The 6,648-nt window shown below is 41.2% G+C and overlaps 1 protein-coding gene across 19 annotated transcripts in view; it reads left to right on the top strand.

Annotated features, from left to right (window-relative positions):
• The window catches only part of SBNO1 (strawberry notch homolog 1), a 65,517-nt gene that overhangs the window by 20,195 nt on the left and 38,674 nt on the right, over positions 1 to 6,648 (top strand). For 10 of the 19 annotated variants that reach the window (XR_014068557.1, XR_014068562.1, XR_014068556.1 and 7 more), the window contains 2 exons: positions 839 to 1,151; positions 4,835 to 4,935. Coding sequence is in view for 12 of the 19 variants with exons in the window: in XM_081540281.1 (XP_081396407.1) it covers positions 839 to 1,151; positions 4,835 to 4,935 (414 nt within the window). In the remaining 7 variants the exon portion in view is untranslated. The remainder of the gene's footprint in view (positions 1 to 838; positions 1,152 to 4,834; positions 4,936 to 6,648) is intronic. The other 9 variants (XR_014068559.1, XR_014068561.1, XR_014068560.1 and 6 more) reach the window with 1 other exon arrangement.

The following is a 6,648-nucleotide window of genomic DNA, read 5'->3' as shown; positions in this document are numbered from 1 at the left end:
GTTTTATCTTAGTTAAACATCAGTATAGTTGTGCAATAGACAAAAAAACACTCTACAGGAATCATAGAATGTTAGACACGAAAAATGATCCTCTGAGAGCCCACCCCCGGGCATAGAGTGATTTGCCTAGGGTTATCTTATTAGTTGGAATGGTGCTGGGATTAGAAATTATGTTCCTGGTCCTTGTGTTACGTAGGGTTGCTGTACATCACCGCATACTTAAGATACTCTCATTTTATGCTTGCTGCCCTCAACATTACTGCTATACCTTCTTTTCCTTAAAGTGATAAATTTTAACTTGATTGTTTTTTAGTTGCTAGGTCATGTCCGACTCTTTGTGACCCTGTGGACTATAGCCCTTCAGACTCCATGGGATTTCCCAGGCAGGAATACTGGAGTGGGTTGCCATTTCATTCTTCAGGGGATCTTCCCAACCCAGAGATCAAACCAGCACCTCCTGTACTGGCTGGTGGATTCTTTACCACTGAGCCACCAGGGAACCTCTTTAACTAGGTTCAGTTCAGTTCATTCGCTCAGTCGTATCCGACTCTTTGTGACCCCATGAATTGCAGCACGCCAGGCCTCTCTGTCCATCACCAACTCCCGGAGTCTACCCAAACCCATGTCCATCGAGTCAGTGATGCCATCCAACCATCTCATCCTCTGTCGTCTTTAACTAGGTAGTTTATAGCTAATGATTATTAGAAAGTGCCAGTGGTTAGCTAAGGTTCTTAAGTCAGTTTTAGATTTTTAAATGGCCTCCTCTGTTTATGGATATAAGTTGCACTAGAGAGTAAAGAATTTTCACAAGTGTGATGTATATGGTTTTCTTTTCTAGCAGCAGCCTCCATCTACTACAACGTTTGTGCTGAATCAAATAAATCAGCTTCCGACCTTGGGATCTACAATTGTAATGACTAAGACACCACCTGTAACCACCAATAGGCAAACCATCACTTTAACTAAGTTCATTCAGACTACTGCAAACACACGCCCTTCAGTCTCAGCACCAGCAGTACGAAATGCCATGACTTCTGCACCTTCAAAAGACCAAGTTCAACTGAAGGACCTGCTAAAAAATAACAGTCTGAATGAACTCATGAAACTGAAGCCACCGGCTAATATTGCTCAGCCAGTTGCAACAGCAGCTAGTAAGTCTTTGTTTTCAGTAGTGTCAACTTCCTGCCTTTGTTAAGATGTGTCAGTGTGTTTTCAGGGGTTTACTTAGGTCTTAAAAGAACCGAGCATGAAAGAGATGATGTCTGTATGACTTTCCTTCAAGGGAGCAAAACATTTAGAAGCTTTAAGCTTTGAGATAATGTGTGGAATTGAGATAATACCATGAGATCTCAAGTTTTGTATGCTATGAATAGCTGGTTGACATTTTTCTCAGTCTTTTAAATCATTGCTTCTCAAACTTTATACCTATGAGTCACCTGGGGATCTTTTTATTAAAAAAATTTATTTATTTTGGCTGTGCTGAGTCATCTTTGTTACTTATTGCTTTCTCTGGTAGTGGCGAGCAGGGACTACCCTCTAGTTGCAGTGCTAGGCTTCTCATTGGAGTAGCTTCTCTTGTTGTGGGGCGCACACTCCAGGGTGCTTGGCTTTAGTAGGATGGCTCTCAGACTCTAGGGTGTGGGCTCAGTAGCTGTGGCACATGGGCTTAGTTGCCCACGGCATGTGGAATCTGCCCAGACCAGGAATCTAACCCGTGTCCCCTGCATTGGCAGCTTGATTCTTAACCACTGGACTACCAAGGAAGTCCTTACCTGGGGATCTTGTTAAAAAACAGAATCAGATTCAGTAGGTCTGGGGTGGGACCCAAGATTCTGCGTTTCTAACGAACTTCTTAGAGTTGCTGTTACTGGTGGTCTTTGGACCATGCTTAAAGTAACGAGCTGATGCTTTGCTCCTTTAATTCCTACAGTTCTATGATCTTGCCTCTCATTAGCTTCATTGCTTGTTGGTAGTTGTGTTTTTAGTAAATTTTTTTTTTTAATGTATAAACTTTTATTGTAAAATAATTCACTATATTTTCTTTGAAGTGAGCACTCAATACTTTTTAAATAATAGCTTTATTGAGGTAATTCACATACCATTGTACCTTCTAAAGGGGTACAAGTCAGTGGATTTTAGTATATTCACAAGAATTGTGCAACCATTACCACCAGGTAATCTAATATTGTAAGTGTGGGTTTAGATCTAAAGAGAAAAAGCTCAATAGTGGTTTGATCACTTTTTTTAGAAATTCATTTGTGTGTAAAGAAGGTAAATTTTACAGTTAATTTTTCTTTATAGAGCGGCTTTTATTTATTGCTCAGTTATTTAACAGATAATTTATTTGCTTATTTTTGGCTGAATTGGGTGGCTTGCTGGATCTTAACTCCCTGACCAGGGATCAAACTTGTGCCCTTGGCAGTGAAAGCCTGGAGTTCTAACCACTGGACTGCTGAGGAATTCTCAAAATGTGAATTCTTGAGAGGGATATTCTTTCCTTCCTCTTTCCATTGAGTTAAATAGTACTTGCCTGCCTTCCTGGTGATTTATACTAATACATGTAACATCCCATTGGGCCCTTGGAATGAGGTTATAGATACTGAGTAGAGAGTTCCTCCTTCCACACAACTGCTTTATTTGCAGTTGTGGAAGGTAAGTTTTAACATCTGATGCAGACCAGTATGTAATTTTGCAGAAGAATTGATTGCTTGGAAGTTCCAATGTCCTTGCATTTATGAAGTAGAGGGCTGGGGGCATTCTGAAGGAATGGGCAAGGAGTGATTGTAGAGTGATGCAGAGCTAACATTGTCTCCAGCGACAAATGTAATAAAAAATATCAGATAATCTAATTTTTCTGTTCGAGTCCATACTGTTGTGCTTTATGGTTGTAGTTTTACTCTCAAGGTTACTGTCTTGAACTAACTGGAGTCTGGCAACTTGATGCCCATTGAGAAATCGTTTTAACTGTCTTAGGACTGATTTCCAACCATTGTCATGGAGAGCAGGACCATGACCCTGACCTAGCCGAGGTGCAGGGCAGCATCTGATCTGAAATGGCTCTTGGGAGACTTAGAGCTGATCAGCAATTAGTGGATGCTGCTTTTCATTCAAGTCTGGGTTTAATGAGAAAGACTCCTGCTGTGCTATTGTGAGGAAAGAGTTGAGAGAGCAAAACAGGGTAGATTTGAAGCTGACCAAGTAACATCTCGGAGAAGGCAATGGCACCCCACTCCAGTACTCTTGCCTGGAAAATGCCATGGACGGAGGAGCCTGCTAGGCTGCAGACCATGGGGTCACTAGGAGTCGGACACGACTGAGCAAGTTCACTTTCACTTTCATGCATTGGAGAAGGAAATGGCAACCCACTCCAGTGTTCTTGCCTGGAGAATCCCAGGGACGGGGGAGCCTGGTGGGCTGCTGTCTGTGGGGTCGCACAGAGTCGGACACGACTGAAGCAACTTAGCAGCAGCAAGTAACATCTAGTACAGTAACATCTACATCCAATGTAACAATTTTTAAAAAATAGATGACTGCAAGTCAAGGCCATCTTTGTGTGGAAGCCTGAGAAATTGTCAGACTGGAGGAGGGATGAAAAACACGATAAGTGAATGCTGAAGATAAACTAACTTCTGTGTTGTAGGAGAGGGTCATTTTTTTATTGAAAGGGGGGAAAGATGAACACTGAAACGGCAAAGAGCAAGGTTTTGCATGTTCTCTGTCTCTCTCGTCCTTTGTTTTTGGCTGCCCTGTGTGGCTTGTGGGATCCTAGTTCCCCGACCAGGGATTGAACCCAGGCCCTCAGCAGTGAAAGCATGGAGTCCTAACCATAGGACCACCAGGGAATTCCCTGCCTGTTCTCGTCTGCCTCTGTCTCGGTGGATATTGGCCCTTTTGTGGCCCTTGCCCCTTTGGGTTTCTGGATTCTGGATTCTGGTCTCTCAGTTGAGCTCCAGTCCTTGCTATGAAACTGTTCACTGGGTCTTCCACAGTTATGTTAAACAAATCTGTGTCCCCAACTTTCGATTTATTATTTCTGTACCAGCTTCTTTATCTAACACTTTAATCCTAGTCATTGTGTAGTCCAGCGTGATAGGCACCAAAGTATTCCCCATCTTTTGATAGAATACATAAATAAGATGCTGATGCATTCTCCTGATGCGATTTCCCACACTGATCTCAAGAATACCAGTACTGGGAATGCTTCAGGGATGACTGGAGGCTGGTTACAGGGGTTCTGGGTTTCTCAGTCAAGCAGTTCTACTTTGATTGAGAGGTTCTGTTTTTAATGTTTAAAAATAGTTCGTTAACCACCAGTGTAGAAGCCCAGGTTCATTTGGATCTTTATTCTGAGGGAAGGAAGACCAGAGTTCCTTGATTTTTTTTGAAATTTTTTCCCCCTAATTAAATAATTATTTTGCCTGGAAAGTTAGTAATTACGTCCAGATCAAGTGAGATTGAGTCTGTCTCTGTGATAACACCAGGTGTTGGTTTTTTTTTTAATGAACTAAGTGAAGTGTCTCAGAATAATGCTAACCTTTGGTAATAGTTTTGAAATAAACTGCCAAATAGTGTTCTGGTTGAGGTGTCTTTTTGGTGAATAGTTTTCAAATTTCCTGTGCACACGTTTCTTTTTGTTTTCTAATGTTAATTCTTATCTGCATAATAACATGTAGCTTTGAATATTTTTATCCTAATGCTTAATTGGAAATAAGCAGGTCTGTATTCTTTGGTTTGTGAAGTGGGTAAACTTGACTGAATTTTTTTTAAAACAGTAGGAAAATAGTTTGTTTGAACAATATCTTGTTCTAAAATGTAAGTTGTCTCTCCTCATCAGCTGATGTAAGCAATGGCACAGTAAAGAAAGAGTCTTCTAATAAAGAAGTAGCAAGAATATGGATAAATGACATGAAAATGAGGAGTTTTTCCCCGACCATGGTGAGTTTCAAAAACTGTATCTCTATTTTTGTGTGGTGTGAAAATACACTTGGCTATACACTTAGCTAAGTGTATTTTCTGGGTGAAGGAGAGTGTCTCAGCCGCATAAACTTAAGCATTAAACCTCATTGGAATAAACTAATGTGTTCTAAACAAGGTGATTGTAACTTGCATATTTGATAGAGTATTACATAAAATACTAACACCTTTTTTATTGTGAATCTTGTCTGACAGTAAAAAAGTGTGAAGTTAACCAAAAATATTTCATAATTATGTTCATTTTAGGATTGAGGCTTATTATAAGCTAGTTATGAACTGTCAAATCATTTAATGGTTTAATTGTAAGCAATTATAACTTTTTTAAAATTTATTTTTAATTGGAGAATAATTGCTTTACAGTGTTGTGTTGGTTTTTGCCATACACCAACATGACTCAGCCATAGGTACACATATGTCCCCCCTCCCTCCACCTCCCACCCCATATGATAACTTTTTTTAAATTACATTTTGAAAGTGCTATATGCTTCAGGTAAATTGATTCTATCAGTTCAGTCGCTCAGTTGTGTCTGACTCTTTGCCACCCCATGGACTGCAGCATGCCAGGCCTCCCCGTCCATCACCAACTCCCAGAGTTTACTCAAACTCATGTCCATTGAGTCAGTGATGCCATCCAATGATCTCATCCTCTGTTGTCCCCTTCTCCTCCCGCCTTCAGTCTTTCCCAGCATCAGGGTCTTTTCCAGTGAGTCAGCTCTTCGCATCAGGTGGCCTAAGTATTAGAGTTTCAGCTTCAACATCAGTCCTTCCAATGAATATTCAGGACTGATTTCCTTTAGGATGGACTGGTTGGATCTCCTTGCAGTCCAAGGGACTCTCAAGAGTCTTCTCCAACACCACCGTTCAAAAGCATCAATTCTTTGGCACTCAGCTTTCTTTAGAGTCCAACTCCCATGTCCGTACATGACTACTGGAAAAACCATAGCCTTGACTAGACGGACCTTTGTATGAAAAGGCAAAAAGTTGATTCTGTACCTGTATTTAACAATTGCACAGTGTTTAACCCTGCCTCTGTAAGGTGGGTTTCTGGTTCCCCCTTTTAATAAACGTAATTTAACACCACGTGGTTTAAGTAGTAATATAAGGTACAGCAAGAGGTGCATTGTAATGCTCACAATAAGGGTTATGAGTCTGGAGGAAGATGAGACTCAGGTGGCCTGGTAGGAGTTCAGTTTATGGAGGAGGTGTCATGGAGTTGGGCTGTTGAGTATGGAGAAACTGAGAGGGCATATTAGGAAGGGAGCTAGAGCATCAATAGGCACAGAGGAGGTGGTAGCTATGTGCTTAGGATACTTGGCTTGCAGGTAGAAATTGGAATGGTCAATTGGGAGCTCTATGGAAGGTCTTGAGTTTGTTAGACTTGGGACTTGGAGCAGCACCAGTGAGGGCTACTGGATGGAAGTACAGGGACTTGTTAGTGACTCAGGATGGATTGGGAAGAAGAAACAGGTTAGGTGGTTGTCGGGTAATCCAGAAAGGAAGTGACAAGGAACTAAACTTGAGGAATTTCAGAGGTGATTGGAAAAGGTAAGGGAAGGAAAAAAAGGAAGAAAATAAGAAGCCACTGTACATAACGATACCAGAGGAGTGGTAAGACTGGGAATGGAATTTGGACTTGGAGAGACAGCAAAGCAACCTGTGCCTGAAGTTTTGAAC

Source organism: Giraffa tippelskirchi, chromosome 11 (assembly GCF_054371585.1).
Source record: "Giraffa tippelskirchi isolate mGirTip1 chromosome 11, T2T-mGirTip1v1.2.pri, whole genome shotgun sequence".
Classification (NCBI taxonomy): domain Eukaryota; kingdom Metazoa; phylum Chordata; class Mammalia; order Artiodactyla; family Giraffidae; genus Giraffa; species Giraffa tippelskirchi.
This window is presented reverse-complemented; position numbering and strand designations above follow the sequence as displayed.